The 19260-nt window shown below is 38.4% G+C and overlaps 1 protein-coding gene across 1 annotated transcript in view; it reads left to right on the top strand.

The window, feature by feature from the left end:
- The window catches only part of LOC127640987 (single-stranded DNA-binding protein 3-like), a 103202-nt gene that overhangs the window by 10525 nt on the left and 73417 nt on the right, over positions 1-19260 (top strand). The window contains exons 2-3 of the mRNA XM_052123722.1: positions 11515-11587; positions 16201-16262. Coding sequence (XP_051979682.1) covers positions 11515-11587; positions 16201-16262 — 135 coding nt within the window. The remainder of the gene's footprint in view (positions 1-11514; positions 11588-16200; positions 16263-19260) is intronic.

Genomic DNA, 19260 nt, shown 5'->3' with positions numbered 1-19260 from the left:
GTTCTTAAAAATAAATGTTTCTGCTAACGTGGAAGAAAACATCGTGTTAAAATAGTCTTTGATAGTGTTTCCTTTTGCCCTTTACTGGACCTATAGCGTTCAAAGCACAGCATGGCCAGTGTAGGCTGATTCCTGAACAATGACCAATGACCCCGTTCTTTTGAATCTACAGTGTGATCAGTGTAGTGTGTTTCCCAAACGAGTGAATCTACTGAGCAGGTTCTTTCAAATCTACAGCTTGACCAGTAGGGTTGTAGTGGTATACCAGTTTCACGATATACCCAGGTATATTGATGGTTATCATACCATGTACATTTGCTTATCTACGGTATTGAGAAAAAAAATACAACCGGACGGAGAATCTCACCTGTGCATGTGCATCTCCTTTCCTTCTCGACTGCCTGTCAGACTCGTCAACTTGCGCCACACACACTTGCAGCGGAGAAAATGTCAGAGAGAAGCGAGTCGAGGAGGTCTGACATAAGTGTGTATATGTGTGTGTGTGTGTGTGTGTGTGTGTGTGTGTGTGTGTGTGTGTGTGTGTGTTAAAGCAGTGTTTCTCAACTAGTATGTCACGCCCAAAAGTGGGTCGCAGTTCTATTCGGACTGTGTCGTGGACAGCAGGGAAAGAACAATGACGTGGTTCTCACATTAAAGATATTTTGGCAGCCGTCCAAGTGATAGCCTTTCCTCCTGTGTAATATGTGTGTTCTATTTGAATTGTGTTTGAAATTAGAAAACAAACAGGATAATAATGGGCTCATATAAGTAAATATGCTCTTTAAAAGGGGGAGAGAAAACTTCCTGTAGATTTGACGTCAACAACAAAAATAATGTCTCTTGATGCATGTCCTAGCACTTGAAAACCATGAACAAAACTATGCAGCATAAAAGGAAATGTGACCCAGGATATATTAAATAAAGGTTACATTTTTACTATGGTGGGTCGCCACTTGATGTCCAATGTAAAATCTGTCCTGAAGCAAAACCAGTTGAGAACCACTGAATTAAAGGTACAGACAGGAGCAGTCTGGCTGCGCTGTCACGCGCACCTACAGTATATGTTAATTGTTAATAATAACAGCTGATGTTATTTTTCATTTAGTAGTTAATTTAACATGCTATGCTAACATGCTTTAGTTATATAACATGTTATAGTTACATGCTATTTTTTATCATGTTTATAATTCAGTTTATTATTATAATTCTGTTAGCTTTATATTCTATTTATTTTCAAACGAGAGACTTTTTTTTACACATACTTACCTTAAAGAAAGCATTTGTTCAACCAAAAAAAAAAAAATCTTTCCTTTAAATGTCATTGTAACTGCTAATAATAATTGTGTAAAACCGTATACCATGATATTTTCTGATATACGGTTATCATATCGTGAAAATCTAATACCATTGCAACCCTAGTGACCAGTGTAGAGAGCCAGTTCTTTTGAATCAGCAGCGTGACCAGTGTAGAGAGCCGGTTCTTTAGAATCAACAGCGTGACCAGTGTAGAGAGCCGGTTCTTTTGAATCAGCAGCGTGACCAGTGTAGAGAGCCAGTTCTTTAGAATCTACAATGTGACCAGTGTAGAGAGCCGGTTCTTTTGAATCTACAGCGTGACCAGTGTAGAGAGCCGGTTCTTTAGAATCTACAGCGTGACCAGTGTAGAGAGCCGGTTCTTTAGAATCTACAACGTGACCAGTGTAGAGAGCCGGTTCTTTTGAATCTACAGCGTGACCAGTGTAGAGAGCCGGTTCTTTAGAATCTACAGCGTGACCAGTGTAGAGAGCGGTTCTTTAGAATCTACAGCGTGACCAGTGTAGAGAGCCGGTTCTTTTGAATCTACAACGTGACCAGTGTAGAGAGCCGGTTCTTTAGAATCTACAGCGTGACCAGTGTAGAGAGCCGGTTCTTTTGAATCTACAACGTGACCAGTGTAGAGAGCCGGTTCTTTTGAATCAACAGCGTGACCAGTGTAGAGAGCTGGTTCTTTAGAATCTACAGCGTGACCAGTGTAGAGAGCCGGTTCTTTAGAATCTACAGCGTGACCAGTGTAGAGAGCCGGTTCTTTAGAATCTACAGCGTGACCAGTGTCGAGAGCCGGTTCTTTAGAATCTACAGCGTGACCAGTGTAGAGAGCCGGTTCTTTAGAATCTACAGCGTGACCGGTGTAGAGAGCCGGTTCTTTAGAATCTACAGCGTGACCAGTGTAGAAAGCCGGTTCTTTTGAATCTACAGCGTGACCAGTGTAGAGAGCTGGTTCTTTAGAATCTACAGCGTGACCAGTGTAGAGAGCTGGTTCTTTAGAATCTACAGCGTGACCAGTGTAGAGAGCCGGTTCTTTAGAATCTACAGCGTGACCAGTGTAGAGAGCCGGTTCTTTTGAATCTACAGCGTGACCAGTGTAGAGAGCCGGTTCTTTAGAATCTACAGCGTGACCAGTGTAGAGAGCCGGTTCTTTTGAATCTACAGCGTGACCAGTGTAGAGAGCCGGTTCTTTAGAATCTACAGCGTGACCAGTGTAGAGAGCCGGTTCTTTAGAATCTACAGCGTGACCAGTGTAGAGAGCCGGTTCTTTAGAATCTACAGCGTGACCAGTGTAGAGAGCCGGTTCTTTAGAATCTACAGCGTGACCAGTGTAGAGAGACAGTCCTTTTGAATCCACAGCAAACAATTGGAACCAGAATTGTTAAATTCCTTATTCCCATCCAACTACACTATTTGTGAAAAATATGTAGTTCTGCAAATCCTTAGTTTCTCTCACAGTATGACAAAAACTGTTCCCAAAAGTCCTTCTCAATAATGCATCAGGCCAAGAGCAAGCACCCATCATTAACTTGCAGAGCCTTCTCAGATCATTCAGAGCTTACGATGAAAATTTTAACCTGTCACTCTTGGGAATCGATGTTTGATCCATATCAACACCAGCCAGGCTCATATGAGCTGACTTGTGCCGCAGGGTACATCATTCCGTCAAGAGTTCAGCTATTCTCAACAAACCAACAACCCTACGGCTGTAGTGAGAAGATGTAGAGGCCCAACCCTTGGTGAGATTGATGAACGATGTGAAAAATGGGCGTCACTGGGTCAGCCGCAGTATGTCATGTTGATGGATGTCGGTGTTCATGCTTGTATCATAGTGGTGTGATTCCTTGTTTGATACCTGTGTTTCTATCATTGGGTTAGATGAATTCAGATTCACAATCTCTTCATTCGATTTAATTTGCTTCCACTTCAATTCCATCTAAATTCTGATTCATTTGGACATGTTTCACACTGTAAAAAAAATAATCCTGTTGTTTTTACAAAAAAATTAATTTAAAAAAAAAAATCTGTTAAAATGACAGTAACAAAAATTCATAAACTTGATATTAACCTTCTGAAACTGTAAAAAAAAGCTGCATGGTTGTTTTAACCTCATCTGTGCAATGTGCGATTTTAGGAGAAAAAAAATATTTTTAGTTTGTAAATAACAGAAAGGATATTAAAAGAGACAAGATGATAATAGAATGCGTGGATCACATTTTTGGAGACACATTACACAGAACTTTTCTCACATTATGTGTATGGACTCATACAAACATCGTTATGGTACAAGTTCTCAAATTCAAATCTACAAGCTTTCAAGCTTTGCAACAATTTTTTACCTTCCAACAGACGTCCAACAGGTTACACTGGTCTGTAGCCATGCTGTAAAACAGACAATGTTGTGAAAACAGTCAGTTGAAAAGTTTAACCAAAATTTTGAGTTGACATAAATGCAGTGTAAATGTAACTATAGCATATCACAGCAAAAAATAAAGTAATGCAACCCCACAATCGACAGCAACTCGGGACACACTGCAGCCAAATAAGGTACATTTCCTTTAGTGTACACGCGCAAGAGACACAACATGCAGTGAATGTGAAAGCTCTTCTTCACCACAACTCAATCTGATTATTTACCAGTCTAATAACCGACATTTCAGTCACCAGTGATTGGGTAGTATAGACGAGTTAAGCACAAAGATCCTTTCACTGCATATTGAGAGTAAAAGTTTGGCTTGATTCATTCCATGTAATGTGTGTCCAAAGAGATCCACGCAATCCATTTGTCATTGAATAATGTCTTATTTATTCAAAAAATTTCAAACAATTTCACAATCTGTAAAGGTCATGAAGCATTAAAGAATTGTTACACAGTCTCGTATTATTTTAATGTCAAATAATTAACATTTATTCTTAACACAGCTGTATAAAAAAATCGTTATGTTCACTCAACCAAAAACAATTCTGTGAGACACGGCTGCCATTCTTAAAGAGACAGTACTGATTTATCACTCTTATACATATCGATGTAAATACTTATAAATAATTACAATTTTGTAAACAACAAACATGCATGTGTATATGCATTTACCGAGCACTTTATAAGGAACACTATGGTCCTAATAAAGTGCCAGACGTGGTCTTCTGCTGTTGTAGCTAGTGGTCGACCGATATGGGTTTTTTAATGGCTGATGCTGATATTCAGAGAGCAGAGTGGCCGATAACCACAGATGTGGTTGGATATGTCACACAATTTAATATAGTAAATAATATTAACATAAAATTGCAAAAAAATTAATAAACTCTTATTTAGCACTTTATTTACTCAATTTCACACAAAATTTTAACTTTGTAAAAAATAATCTTTAAAAAATTAAATTGTATTTTAAATGGTACGTAGCAGATTCTTCTGATTTCTGTTTAGTCATCCAGTTTTAGTCATTTATTTGTATATAAAGAAATTGTTAATATACTGTATTAGGAAGAAGTAAATAACAGCACGTAGTCGCGTAACAATGGATGATATGTGCGCATTAGTAAACGCATTTTCTCTCAAAAGAACGAATCAAACAAATTGAACATACAGTGCTTGGTGAATATAACATTTACTCATGGCGCACGTGAAGTGCTTTTACTTTAAAGTTGAATATATGCCCTCGTGCAGCGGCAGAAATTTCATGACAGTTTAAACGGCTTGGATTGCATGCTTGGATTGCCACGGACAGACCGTCATGCTTTGTGAATCAGAGGAACTTTTGATCCTGAAGTTTTGTTTCTTGCTGATAGAATATGTGCTTCAAAGGAAGATATTATTAGATGAGCGCTCGGCGGTAAGAAGATGCTGGATTTTCATGAGGTTCGTACGTCTGTCACGGGTTTGATATGTGGACCATTTAAATGATACTATGTTGAACACCGATCTATTGTTGTAGTAGCACCATGACTCGTAACAAATAAAGAACTGTGATTGCTTGTTTACATGTCTCAGATGCTTCACATGAAAGCAGGTGATTCTATCCACCCTCACATACTTAAGTAACAAATCGGCCAAACGGGAACATTTATCGGCCAATGCAATAATTAAAAAATTCAGAATATCGGCTGATTTATCAGCCTCTGCATTCTATCGGTCGTCCACTGGTTGTAGACCATCTGCCTCAAGGTTGTGGATCCTGAGACGCTATTCTACTCTCTACAATTGTACAGAATGGTTATCTGAAATACCGTAGCCTTTCTATCAGCTCGAAACAGGCCATTTTTCGTTTCCATCTGCAGAACTGCCACTCTGGACGTTTTTTGTTTTTGGCACCATTCGGAGTAAACTCTATAGACTGTTGTGCATGAAAATGTCAGGAGATCAACAGTTACAGAAATACTCAAACCAGCCCGTCTGGCACCAACAATCTTGCCACGGTTGAAATAACTGAGATTAAAAAAATGTCTGCATTCTGATGGTTGATGTGAACATTAACTGAAGCTCCTGGAAATGATTTTATGCACTGCTGCCACACTATTAACCGATTAGATAATCACATGAATAAGTAGGTGTACAGGTGTTCGTAATAAAGTGTTCAGTGCACTGTAAAAACTGATTATAAGGTTTAGTTGTACATCCTGCTTTTTTTGAGTTGACACAACTAAAATTTAATGGCAACTTGTAAAGTTATCAAATATTTGCCAGCTCCCAGCTTGCATTGCAGCATAAATAAATAATGAGGTTAGTGTTTTAGGCTTATTTTTTTGTGAATTGTGAACTTTAATTGTGCTGTTTTTGTTGTTTTGGTCATAAGTTAATTAGTTAATAGTTGTGTGGTGATGTTAGTTGCTTATTTTATTTAATGGTGTTTGTTGAGTGTCACCATTACTGAGCATTGTTTTGAAAATGTTGTGCCTCCCGTTTATACATTTGGATGTCAAGCCTTTTCTGTTGTTCATAAAGTTCTTTTAATAAGAACTTAAACATCAAAATTGTAGTTGCTGCAATGCATCCTGGGTAGTGATCTATAGATATCACTGAGGCTGATCAATTGGCTGATATTCTGACTTTTTTAATTATCGCCATTTGCCGATAAATTAGTTTGGCAGATTTGTTTCTTGAGGGCGTTGAAAATCAAATGCTTGCATATGAAGTGAATGAGACATGTAAACGACCAGTCATGGTACGTTTTGTTGTTACATGCATCATGTTAGTACATAGGGCTGGTGTGCAACTTTGTGTAATTTAAATGGTCTGTATATCAGAGCTGCAACAGACTCATTTGAGCTCATAATGTTAAAGTGCTCGCCTGTTTCATTCTCCCTCCTCATCAGTTCCCTGTAACTTTTAACTGTCTTATCTAATGATAAAAAGGCAAATATCAATAAAACTAATATCATAAACTGTCTACAAATATGTGCGTATCTCATTTAAACATATGTAATAAACAAACCTCACAAAACTTAAGCAGATCCAGCATCCTTTGGGGCGCTCATATATCTTCCTCTGAAGCATGTATTCTAACAGCCTCTACTCAACAGTTCCTTGTAACTTTTAACTTTTCTAATGATAAAAAGGCATATATCAATAACTATTATTATATACCATTTGCACATATGCAGATATTTTGTTTAAATAAATGTAATTCACAAACCTCACGAGCGCTAATAGCGTGTATTCTATCAGCCAGAATCAAAACTTCAGGATCAAAAGATCCTCTCATTCAGAAATCATGTGGTCAAAATCCAAGCAGGCAACCCAGGCTGTTTAAACTGTAATGAGTGCTGTTGCTCGCTAGATCCGCACAAGCACGTGAATGCAACCAAAGTGTTAATAGCAAGTCAGTCCAATGTTGGCCATGTTTACTTGAAAGGGGAAAGACCAAAATCTTCAAAATGGTTGGTCAAGATTACGATCAACAAATATATTTCAAATCAGCAATAAAATCTGACACACTGTTATCATAAATGGTGTGTCTTTACCTCAGATTAAGTTAAAAAAACATAATTTTCCCAGCTTTTATAGCTAATGCACGCTCTCGAGTTCATTGAAAGGCGATGTCTGTATCTAAAATGTGATTGACTCTTTTACCTGTAAGGCAGGACTTTCTACATTCGTTGGCTGCAATTGGGTTTTCTAATTTCTCCCACTCATTTGAATAGAAGTGGCCTGTTTCTGATAAATAGTCTAATAGTGCAACTTCAAAGTAAAAGCACTTCATGTGTGCTATAAGTAAATGTCTTTTACACTATGCACTGTATGTACATTTTCCTTATATTAACTTTTTCTTCTTGTGCAAATAAATTACCATATCGGTCGTCTACTAATCCTGGGTAGCCTTGTGTGCCACAATATTACATTTATTTGAACAAATCGTATTCAATCCAGATAATTTAAATAATCAGTTTTGTCACTGGATTATTTAGCTCTCTTGACAACTTCAAAGCAAAAAGACTAGCTTAAGTTAATGTAATGTTGGAGTAACGAGGCAGACGAGGAGTTACGGATCCAAACGCAGCTGAGGCTTTATTTGAATAAACAGAAGATAAACACAAACAAACAACCCACGATGGGGAAATAAAGCATAAAACAGTTAACTAAAACACGAAGGATCAAACGGAGAACTTGGGCAGGGAACACATACCGGGTTTACACCAAACAACGATCGACAAAGACAGCACAAAGACACGGGGTATAAATAGACAAACGTGGGAAAGGTGGCCAATGAAAGGACAGAACTCAAACAAGGTAACAAGGTGATAAACAGAAACCAAAGGCAAATTAACCAGGGCAGGTGTAAACAATGAACAGTGAATACGAACGCTAACAGAGGGTTGTGGAATCAAATAAAGGACTAAAGTGACAACAAGATGGAAAACGAGAGGGCAACAGTGAAACGAGACAGGGTGGACTATGGAATTAAATAAGGGACTAAAGTGAAAACTTAAGAAGTGAAAAGTGACAAGATGGAAAACAAGGGGGCAACAGAGAGACAAGACAGGGTAATCATTACAGTTAAATTGAGAGAAAACATTTTTTTTACACTGTATATATTAATATTTATATGTACACTCACATTGTATATACTGTATTTGTGTGTGTGTGTGTGTGTGATTATTTAAATTATCTGGATTGAACAGGATTTGATCAAATAAATGTAATATTGTAAATTTAATATATAATATACAGCTATGGAAATAATTAAGAGACCACTGCAAAATTATCAGTTTCTCTGGATTTACTATTTTAAAATTTTGTATTTATTCTATAAAGTTCTGACAACATTTCTTCCAAATTCACATTAAAATATTGTCATTTAGACAAAGAAGATGCAGTGTTTTCAGACCTCAAATAGTGCATCCAGTGGTCCTCCATCCACACCTTGATTCACCTGGCTGCGTGGTGTGGAATATTGTCCTGCACATTATCAGAGCAAAAGGAAGCAAGACGAATCTGCCAGATTCCAGCCTTGCTGAAGCACCCCCAGATCATCACCGATCCTCCACCAAATTTCACAGTGGGTGCGAGACACTGTAGCTTGAAGGCCTCTCCAGGTCTCCGTCTAACGATTAGATGACCAGGTGGGGGATCGGTGATGATTTGGGGGTGCTTCAGCAAGGCTGGAATTGGCCAGATTCGTCTTTGTGAAGGACACTTGAATCAAGTCTTGTACAAGTTTATCCTGGAAGAAAACTTGCTTTCTTCCTCTCTGACAATGTTTCCCAACTCTTGAGGATTGGTTTTCCCAGCAGGACAATGTTCCATGCCACACAGTCAGGTCAATCAAGGTGTTTATGGAAGACCACCGGATCAAGACCCTGTCATGGCCAGCCCAATCTCCAGACCTAATCTCCATTGAAAACCTCTGGAATGTGATCAAGATGAAGATGGATGGTCACAAGCCATCAAACAAATCCAAGCTTCTTGAATGTTTGCGCCAAGAGTGGCATAAAGTCACCCAACAGCAATGTGAAAGACTGGTAGAGAGCATGCCAAGACGCATGAAAACTGTGATTGGAAATCTGGATTATTCCACCAAATATTGATGAACTCTTCCTAAATTAAAACATTAGTATTGTGTTGTTTAAAGATGAAAATGAACTTGTTTTCTTTGCATTATTCGAGGTCTGAAATCATTGCATCTTTTTGTTATTTTGACCAGTTTTTATTTTCTGCAAATAAATGCTCTAAATGACAATATTTAAATTTTGAATTTGGGAGAAATGTCAGTAGTTTATAGAATAAAACAAAAAATTAAATTTTACTCAAACACATACCTATATATTGTAAACCCAGAGAAACTTGTGTGTGTGTGTGTGTGTGTGTGTGTGTGTGTGTGTGTGTGTGTGTGTGTGTGTGTGTGTGTGTGTGTGTGTGTGTGTGTGTGTGTGTGTGTGTGTGTGTGTGTGTGTGTGTGTGTGTGTGTGTGTGTGTGTGTGTGTGTGTGTGTGTGTGTGTGTGTGTGTGTGTGTGTGTGTGTGTGTATTTATAGAATAGGGGGAGCGGTAGTGTAGCAGTTAGCGTGCTGCGCTATGAACCTGGCGACCCGAGTTCGATTCCCGCTCATGGCTAACACCAGTGACGATTATCTGAACCGGTCCCGGGCCTCCCCTAGGTCGACTCAGCCTAAAATGAGTACCTGGTGCGGTGTGTAAAACATCGCCACTGAGGAGACAAAGGCGGTCGGGCGTGGTGCTGGCCACCCACCCCCTCGTGTACCGTTCCGGCCTTCAGAGGTGCTCGCTAACAGCACTTGCCCCTACAGTCTGTTCAGGCTAAATGGGGGATCTTTATCTTTTGTATATATATCAGGCAAAATGTCATGACATGGGGGAATTCCTACATATCTATTCATGTTAACATACAAAGTAATTGACATTTTGTTAATAAAACCACACAGATGTACAAATCAAATAATTAATTTAGTATTTCTATCATAATATTAGAATCAGCACGAGTAATCCGTGCTACTGAGTCTCTCTTTCTCTAATTTTCTCTATCTCTCATTCTCTGTCTCTTACAGCAGCTCATTGGACACGTGTAGAGTTTAGTTAACATGTCTCTACATGTGAGCAACTTGATTTAAACTATCGCTCCATCATATTGTGTCTCTCAAATTACAGCACCTTTGACAAGAAAGGCAGAAATAGCAAAAATGTATTTAATATTGGTATAAAGCTACCAGAACTACTGCTGGGTGAAGAGAAATGCTTAAAGACAACTTCATCCTTATAAACACCTGTTACATCTCTCTGACACTCCATCTGACGTATACAGGTATTTTCCTTGCCTTACGAATCCATTTTAATAATACAAGTAGGTCTATGTACTGGTTTATGTAAAATAAATAATATATTAATAATATACATATTTAAAACATCATCCTATTAACTATCTTTAATAGCCTATTCATATTATTATCTTTTTTCCACAGAAATCATATCTGATTTAGCAGCAAGGTCCCCTCTCTCAGGATTCCATCTGTTTATTTACAGCGCAGTTTGTCAACTTCAATCTGATGAGAACTGACTTGAACTCTTAAAGGGATAGCTGACCCAAAAGTGAAAGTTCTGTCATAACTTACTGACCTAATTTTTAGCAAACCTGTAAGACCCCCCATGAGATTAAGGTGAGATTGTTGTAAAAAATTGTCATATACCAAATTTGGTTGATTCCCCTGAAAAGCATAAATACCGTTGCGCTATCAAAACAAAACAAAAAATGCTCTGTTTGTTTGATAATCCTGACCAGCTTGACATAGCAACAGTGGCTCAACCAATGGTGTGAGTCTGGGGCAGGACTAGCTGTTTCTGACAAATGAATGACTGAAAAAAAGTTTAGAGAAATTTATTTAGCAACAATCATATGTTTTTCCATTAATGATTCCATTTGATGATGCTAGTGGTGCAGAACTGACACAATTAAGTTTTATGCCGAGACTCCAGTGTTGGAATGCGTGTTTCTTTGATAAGAACATTCTTGGACACCTCAGATTTCAATTTCTGATCTGCGTTTCAAAGAAGCTACTAGGACTGATGCATGTTGAAACCTTGCAGGTGCGAAGAGATAATCACGCTAATGTATTTGCGTGTCCATCTAGAATGGGAGAGCCAGCGGAACTGCGTGTTTCTCTCATCAAGTTGGGATCAACCTGAAATGTGAAGATTTAAAGGTGAAACAACCTTCAAGTAAGTTGATATTTACAATGGCTTTTTTTCTCTTTTGTCTTGCAGGTTAGCTTTATATGTGTATGAGTACTTGCTACACATTGGCGCACAGAAATCGGCACAGACCTTCCTTTCAGAGGTAAGTGGTATTGCAACATGAACTCCTACAAGCTGTTAAAATGAGATTTGGTGAAATGGAACATGAATTAAAGGGACAGTACACAAAATAATTTAAATTCGGTCTTCAAATTCTCACCGTCATGTTTTTTCAAACCTCTATTACACAGTTCCTTGGTAAAAGCTAAACTGAGGGGGCACAGTCAGAACATTAACGTTTGTGCGGCAGCTACAACTAGCATCATGTAAAGTGGATTTTAGGGACGGCAGCCCTTAACATCAAAGGTTTTCAGAGTTTCTACTGTAGTTAGTGTTAGTGCTGTTCTCACTATATGAATGTTATATTGAACATGAGTACACTACATGTCTAGAGTGGAGGTTATGCCTCCACTTGTTCTGAAACTGCTCTTAAACTCAACTGCATGTTAAAAGTCTGATTTAATCTTTGACTCTATGAATGGGTGCAGTTGGTTTGTAATATACTCTTAATTTGCTGTAGTGCTCCCCTACAAGGCCTGTGAAAGACTTTTATTGTTTTTTTATTGGTTAAAAAGAAGTTATGAGCTTTGTTAGCCTCTCTGTTAATTTAATGAAGGGAGCTCAGTATGTAACCAAGAAACTGTTCAATTTTGTTGCATATTTGAAGCTGTCGCTGACCATGTTTGACCATTGTTGTTTTTTTTGTTTTTTTGTCTGATAAAAATTGTGGGTTAAAAAGTCAATAATTGTCAAAGGCTTTTCTCAAGTGCGCTTCAGTTTCAAGATTTTCAATTTCTCATTTGAAAGTATTTGCAAAACAAATTACCTTCGACAACCGAGGCTTGTTTTTGTGCTTTTAAAACTGTGCGAATGTTAATTGTTTGACACTATAAGACTTTATTATAATAAGACATATAAGACATACAATTTTAAGACTTGTATTAGTTTAAGTATTCTTGTTACTAAGACGTTATGTGCATTGTTAGCCTATCTGTTAATTTACTGAGCAGGCCAGTCCATGCAGTTACAAGAAAATGCTTGGTTTTGTCACACTTGAAACGAGTAACAAAATGTTTTGTTGTCAGATTCCATATTTGACAGGCACAAGCTGTCTTCATTGAAATAAATAGTCATAGGCTTCAATTTCTTGTTTAAATGAGTTTGACAAACCACTTTAAGCTGGACATGTTTTTGTGGTTATTAAGCTGTGTAATGCATACATTTTAATTGTTTGACATTATAAGACATTATACGAGACTGTGTAAGTCTTCTTTAGTGCTTCAGGACCTTTATAGATAGTGAACTTTTAAATGTTATCATCTATCTTATTGGATTTGTAGCAGCCCTCTGGTACCTGCTGCGTTTGTTTGTGTGGGTACCATTAAGCTCTGCTTTAAATTCAACTTCCAAAAACTCAGTTAAATGTTTTGCTCAGAGTACCAGAGTTTGACAAAGATTGATCACAAGTCCAAAGTGAGGCCTTGTGACCGCAACAACTTCCGGGTCCAGGGTAGTGGTCAAACCATGCAGTATGTTTTTGTTTTTAAATGCAAATACCGATATCAAGCAAGAAATTATTGAAATTTCAAGAAAATTATTTAATTGAAATGAATGCCTATATTCACCTATTCCTTAACAAGGCTGATGGTAGATTTTGAATTCTAGGCAAAATGACAAAATCTGTTAAGATAACAGGAAATCCAGCACAGGATTTCTGGGTTTCCTTATTGACTATGTTAACACAGGAAAGCTGCTTATTGCGAAAAAGTGCCGTTTATATGCACTGTATAAGCAGTGTACTCTTTACTCACGTATACATGCAGATCGGACAATTAGCAGCTTTCTCCACAGCAATTACCCCATTACGCTTGAGTAAATAACTAACATGGCATCCGAGGAAGAGTTCTTTTTTAGATATTCTAGAGTTGTTCCATTAACAGCGGAATTGCGCTGCAGTAGTGGGGTTTCCCTCTTATGTTAAATTCTGGGATTCCCCCAGTGTACTAGTGCATCAAGGAATTTGGCAAATATGGGATTAAAATAATTTATGAATGCAAAAATAAACAAATTAAAATCGTGATATGTCCTAGTGTGATAATTAAACCACAAAAGGCTGTGATTAAATGAATGTACCGTCATGTGCTGTGCTTAAAAAATGTATGTGTGAAGCTGGCTGCTCATACAATGAGAACACCTCATTGGTCTCTTTCAAGGCTAAATACGTTCTGATAATTAGCATCATGTGCGCACTGTTTGTAGCAGATTACAGAGGGCAGAGAACGTATTAACCTTGAAGCACGCAGCACATTCAGACTATATATATTATATATAATGGGGACAGTCGATATTTTACATTGGTGTGTATAAATGGGTATAGTTTATAGTGCATGTGCTTTTCACACTGTACTACCAGAATTTTTGTAATTTTTTCTGTTTGTTATCCGATTCATTCACGCAAATGCGCTGTCTTCAAAAATGTGTAAGAATGCAGCTAATGCATTAACATGGGCACAAAAGCCACATTCTCGGGGAGAAACACAGTTAAACCGCTTTCTCTTAATTTTTAAACATTGTTCTAGTTTACTTGACATTTCAGAATGCCGCTTAAAGCAAAATCCCTTGATTAAACTGTTTTCTTTAGTGCATGCAAACGTGGTCACTAACTATTAGTTACTACTTGAGAATAGAGTTGTTGCAATACCAAAACTTCAGCAGTCATATACCAATACCAGTGAAATGTGCACTATTCCATAACAAGGCTGTCGGTAGATTTTTTTTTTTTTTTTTTTAATATTGGTGAAATTACCAATTAATTGGTCAGTTGGACTCATTTACAACACTGATCATTTCAAAATGGCCAAAAATCAGCGGATTAGTCGGTCTGACCGATATATTGATCTACTAGACCTGCGACTTTGGTCTGACAGATGCAATGTTATTACAGAATGTTACCTGGTGGCATGGTTTTAGAAACACGAATCCTTTGATTTTTCCTGCTATCTGTGTGTGAAAAATAACATTTTGCTCTGTAAATAAATATTAATAGTCCTCTACTAAACAGATGGCTGTGTTTACCAACGTTTCAGTGTTTTTGTATTGGAGGCAGGGCGACAACATGCGTGCAGCCAATAGTAGTCATTACCGCCGTTGCTATTCAATTAGGCGAGCGCTCGTCACATCTCGAGACCTTAGTGCAGGCACACTTGTGCACCACAGGGGAGGTCTTTAGGCCAAGGCAGGTACACAGCAGGAGGGACGCACCTGTGCATCGGAGCTTAATGAGGGAGCAGTCACCTGCCTTTTCCCTTTGCCACCTCACGATTACTGCTGAAACTCCCTCTACTTACACCTTGCACCTCAAGGGGCTATGCAACTCTGCAATGATCAGCACAAACACAATTTAAAATATTGTTAATCAGTCCTTAACATTAGAGAGACCCAGAATAATGCTGATCAGCTTTTTGGGTGCATAGTTATGGATGGACAGGGCATGTCATAAATCAATACGTCTGCTTGGAAAAGTAGCATCTATTACAGAAGAAGGCACATTAGATGTAATCTGTAATGACGGAGTGAACGTGAGCTTATTCGGTACACAGACTCACCATAGTTAAACTTGAAAATAGAAAATTTCATTATATCAGTACCAAAATTTGTTTTGATGATAATTTTGATCCCACAACAAAAACTATATGCTATGCTGTGAAATATTAATTCAAAATCATTTATTTAATATTAATTTAATAAAAAATTCCATTTTAATATTTTTAAATATATTTAATTAATAATATTTCATTGATTTATTTTAAAGCAATGGATTTAGACTTCAAGTATTTCTATTATTATAAACATTGCTTTGCATTTTCAACTATTCAGGTAACTAAAAATAAAGTGAGCAACTGTGAAACCAATTCCAAGCATTACAACAAATAGTATCGATAGAAAGAAATTAGATAGAAATTAAGTAAAATTTGCAAGATGTTTATCAGTCATCTAACAGCAGTATCAAGTATTCAAGTGAACATCCAGAAAGTTGAACATAAATGTGAACATAAAAGCTTACTTAATTTGATTATTTAATAAGCATAAATTACTTAAATGGCTTAATCTTGCAGTAAAGACAGAAAATGTGTTTTTAAACTTGTGTTTAAAATTTCTAAGCCACCTTTGAGAGTATCTGGCCAGTTCATTCAAAATAAATTAAACTCTACAAGGAAATCTACCTGAAGACCATAATTTTCACAATAGGCACAATATTTTCATTGTGGCTGACTTGACTGTGCCTATTCAAACTGCGGTTGATTGATTGCTGTGATGATACTCTGGTACCGAATTAATTCAGTCCCTTGTACTACCAGGCATCCTTACATTATTTTAGTATCAACTTCTTACTGACGTACTGCTAGTTTTGTACTTGAAATAGTATATAATTGACGGGTGGATTAAAGTTACGTTTGGAAGTATTTGTCTTCCATGGGCAAAAGTTAATACCCCTTGCCACAGAGTTACTGAACCAAGAGAAACTAGATGTTTAATTTGTTTATCATTGTTTTACCATCGTAATATAGCTTTTAACCGTAGTACATACCTCATACCTCTGACACATGCTTTGTATAAGATTATCAAATGACCTCTTTCGCTTTTCCTCACTTATAGATCCGATGGGAGAAGAATATCACATTAGGAGAACCTCCTGGATTCCTGCACTCATGGTGGTGGTACGTATTGATTTTGTAATTCAAAACCCCTAACGTTATCTGATGGTACTCCTGTGGTAGCCGTTAGCAACAGCAGAGAGGCTTGCACGAAATGGGTCCATTACTCTTGGTAGCAGGTGTCTCCTTATTGTTAAGGCAAGAATCACTATTACTCTTGGTAATACTTGGGGTTAGGGATCTGAACAAATCCCTAACCCTAACTATTTAACATATTCACGTAATGTGTTCTGCACTATTTGTGCTGTGGACATGATTGATACCTCATATTGTGTGGTTTGTTGAAGAAAGGTATAGTGTTACTTTTCTAAAGGATCATTTAAGGACTTATTATTTTTGCCTGGTGGACAATAAAACAGGCAACAACAAAAAACCCATTGATTTACCCATAGATACCTAAGCCATATCTAGTGGGAGAATATCAAGACTTGGGGGTGGGGTCTTTTGACTTGAGTAAGTTACCATCTAGCAACCTTCCAGAATACCTTAGCAACTGCATCGCCATGTGCTAATAACCACTTGGAACACCTTGGCAACTGCATAACAGTGCCCTGGTAAAAAACTTCCTTTAATGTCCACGTGACCCATATTTGTTTCCAGCATTTCTGTCCACTGGAAAGAACGTATTTTCAATGGTTTGTCATCTTATTCTTCAACATCAAGGTACACAACAGTAGGACTATCCGTCACAGCCATTTTCTATTCATGTTAAATAAAATATGGCATCTATCCTATTATCTATATATCTCTAAGAGAAGATCATGAAAAACAGGATGCCCTAAAACACATGAAGTCATTTTTTTAGGATTCTCTAACCATTTCAAAAACATCTCTATTTGACATATGGAAGCGCAAGTTGGGCTGGACTGTTAAATGCCAGGTCATTTTCCCGTGACAGTCTTGCCTTGTTCACGAAGAATAAAATCAATGTGTGTAAACCAGGTTCACACAGAGCACCGTTCTTTGTCAAACACAACGTAATCTTCGTCTTGGATAACTTTGCCCCTCTAAGAGATTACTGGTAGTCTATTTGGGTTTGGAGGGTCCCTCTATGTTGTTGACATCATCAAAAGGGTGTCTGTCTGGGCCAATAGCACGTGGAGGAGGGGGGTCGTGCCAGGGTTTCAGGGACTCAGAGGGGCCACTGAGTACTGCCTCCTTCACCAACCCCCCCCCTCCCCCAAACAAAAGGGCCAGATGGTAAGGGAAAGCCAACCCCTCCCCCATATGCGTACCCCCCCAACAACCTTTGTCTACAGGCCTGTGCTTTGTTTGCGGAAGAGCCCTCAAAAGGATTAACTCCTTGCATTCCAGCCTTCTTTGTGTTAAACAACCAAATCTCCTTCCCTTCCCCCCTTACTCCATTTATTTCCTTCTGTCCAAGGCAGTTTCCTGTTGTAAGGAGTGTTGAATGGTAGCACCAGGCTCGGGGGTGGCGCAAAAGGGGTGTGGGGTGGTTTGGCTGGGGGGAGACAAAGTTTGATGAGCGGGGCAGTCATTCACATCTGTTGTAAGGCGAGCAAGGGGTGCGTTGGGGGGTGGTGGTTTTAGTCAGTGCAGGTGTGGATCGCAAAAAAGGATGACCGTTTGCGATTAATCTTGTGCATTGATTTGTTTAATCAATGTCTACATTTGGCCACAGAAGAGAGGAGAAAGTCAAGCAACAAAAAATGTTTGAAACATGGATTTACTTTCAGACAGCCCCAGGCTGACATTCCTCTTTGTGATCAGTAGAGATGACATTAAAACCAAACAGAAGGGTTCACCTCCAAAACACTTTAATTGGAGCGCAACCACAAAATGCAGGAAACTGATATTTCACGTGTATGCCCTATTGGTGCCTTGGATGTAAATAAAACACACAGAAAACTTTTGAATAATCAATAAAAAAATCATACTACTACTAATACTCTTGACTTTCATTTACATCTGTTAGTGCTGTGAAAAGAGAGACTTCCTGGAAATTACAAAGCAGCTGATTTACATTATAGGCTGATTAACTCTTTGGTGAAGTTGTGTTATACAGTACATTAATGATGGTGTGAGGAAATGAAACATCAATGAGTTAATAAATAGACCTATTGTTTCTTGTATTTATTCTTTTTTGCATTCATTTTCTCTGCAATGAGCATTGTGTATTTAATGGTGTTTGATAAGGCACGCATCACTATAAGCTTTGCTCAAGTACTTACAGCTGAAGAATGCATCATTTTCTGTGTTAAAATACTCTGCTATCCCAGCTTAATATTCAAAGACAAGTAAGCTATTCATAGGTACATTTTCTTGAAAACCATAAACACTGTGTCTTTGAGGCACTTTGAAAAAGTTGGTTTTGGGCGACCCTCTTAGACCCGCCACAACAACGTTACTCCACCAATGGCATGAGTTGTTTGTCCAATGGCAGACAGGGGCAGAAAGCTGTTTTGGTGGTGCTAGTGGTGCAGGTTTTCTGCACACTGTTACATCTCACACACAGCCGAGGGCTCTAGCCTTTTAAAGTATTCTCTTTTGACCACTAGCCTGTAAAGCATGTTCGACGCATTTGCACTACTGTTTTTATTACATTTTGTATTCCCTTTTTCTCTCAATTTGATGTGCCCAATTCCCACTACCTAGTAGGTCCTCCTGGTGGCATGGTTACTCACTTCAATTCAGGTGATGGAGGACAAGTCTCAGTTGCCTCCGCTTCTGAGACTGTCAATCCACGCATTTTAACATGTGGCACACTGTGCATGACACCGCGGAGACTCGCAGCATGTGGAGGCTCGTGCTACTCTTCGCGATCCACGCATAACTTACCACACGCCCCATTGAGAGCGAGAACCCCTAATCTCGACCACGAGGAGGTTACCCATGTGACTCTACCCTACCTAGCAACTGAGCCAATCTGGTGGCTTAGGGGACCTGGCTGGAGTCACTCAGCACGCCCTGGATTCAAACTCGCGACTCCAGGGGTGATAGTCAACAGCTGGTGTATGCACCAATGACACGTATAGACGGT

The sequence above is a fragment of the Xyrauchen texanus genome, chromosome 50 (assembly GCF_025860055.1).
Source record: "Xyrauchen texanus isolate HMW12.3.18 chromosome 50, RBS_HiC_50CHRs, whole genome shotgun sequence".
NCBI lineage: Eukaryota > Metazoa > Chordata > Actinopteri > Cypriniformes > Catostomidae > Xyrauchen > Xyrauchen texanus.
Note: the sequence above shows the minus strand (reverse complement) of the source record. Positions and strands in the feature narration are given on the sequence as shown.